Source organism: Boleophthalmus pectinirostris, unplaced genomic scaffold (genome assembly GCF_026225935.1).
Source record: "Boleophthalmus pectinirostris isolate CB_2022bp ecotype Guang Dong unplaced genomic scaffold, ASM2622593v1 HiC_scaffold_19, whole genome shotgun sequence".
NCBI classification, from domain to species: Eukaryota; Metazoa; Chordata; class Actinopteri; order Gobiiformes; family Gobiidae; genus Boleophthalmus; species Boleophthalmus pectinirostris.
In genome coordinates, this window is record NW_026571140.1 from 45,682,676 (window position 1) to 45,683,977 (window position 1,302).

Here is a 1,302-nt window from a genome sequence, read left to right on the forward strand (position 1 = left end):
CGACGACTACGAGCAGGTCAAGGCCGTGGCCGACTACTACCCCGTGTACTACTAGTACTACTACTTACTACTACTACTGCTACTACTACTACTACTGTACTACTACTACTACTGCTACTACTACTACTACTGCTACTACTACTACTACTGCTACTATTACTACTACTACTGATACTACTACTACTGCTACTACTACTGCTACTGTTACTACTACTGATACTTCTACTGCTACTACTGTTACTACTACTGCTACTACTACTGCTACTGTTACTACTACTACTGATACTACTGCTGCTACTGTTACTACTACTGATACTTCTACTGCTACTACTGTTACTACTACTGCTACTACTACTGCTACTGATACTACTACTACTGCTGCTACTGTTACTACTACTGTTACTACTACTGTTACTACTACTGATACTACTGCTGATACTACTACTACTACTGCTGCTACTGTTACTACTACTACTGATACTACTACTGATACTACTACTGATACTGTTACTACTACTGATACTACTGATACCATTACTACTACTGATACTACTACTACTGATACTACTACTACTACTATGTACTCTTGTGTATGTTGTGTGTACTTGGAGGTGAGGCAGTACTTTTGTGTTTCAGGAGTACAAGCTTCTGTTCGAGGGTGCGGGCAGTAACCCCGGGGACAAAACTCTGGAGGACCGCTTCTTTGAGCATGAGGTATGTTTACTACTACTACTACTACTACTACTACTACTACTACTACTACTACTACTACTACTACTGCAAATACTGTGTTTTTTGTGAAATTGTACATTTCCGTTCCAGGTGAAGCTGAACAAACTGGCGTTCCTGAACCAGTTTCATTTCTCCGTCTTTTATTCCTACGTCAAACTGAAGGAGCAGGAATGTCGTAACATTGTGTGGATCGCAGAGTGCATTGCCCAACGGCACAGGGCCAAGATCGACAACTACATCCCCATATTCTGAGGGAGTTTACCCTTTGCCCTTCATGTCTGTCCAGTCTGTGCTGTCTTCTAAATAAATGCTGTAAAATTCTGTATTTTCACATTCCGTAAAAATGAGATGCTTTGTTTGAACTCCATTTCCCAGAGTGCTTTGCTCTGATGCTGTGGTCCCCCTGCAGGCCGCCACAGACATCACACTGTCATTAAAAACCCGATAAAAGCCTGAGATAGTATTTATTGTATTTAAAAGTGTTTTTGTGTCGTGGAAATTTATTCTGAAATGATAAAATGTCAAATGTGTGAAATTATTGTAAATGTGAAATAAATCTGTAAATGAAAA

General features: G+C 40.0%; 1 protein-coding gene across 1 annotated transcript in view; it reads left to right on the top strand.

Annotated features, from left to right (window-relative positions):
- The window catches only part of atp6v0d1 (ATPase H+ transporting V0 subunit d1), a 6,898-nt gene extending 5,596 nt beyond the window's left edge, over positions 1-1,302 (top strand). Inside the window, exons 6-8 of the mRNA XM_055154263.1 lie at positions 1-43; positions 637-714; positions 823-1,302. The exon at positions 1-43 is cut by the window's left edge and continues 134 nt beyond it. Coding sequence (XP_055010238.1) covers positions 1-43; positions 637-714; positions 823-984 — 283 coding nt within the window. The 3' untranslated portion in view covers positions 985-1,302. The remainder of the gene's footprint in view (positions 44-636; positions 715-822) is intronic.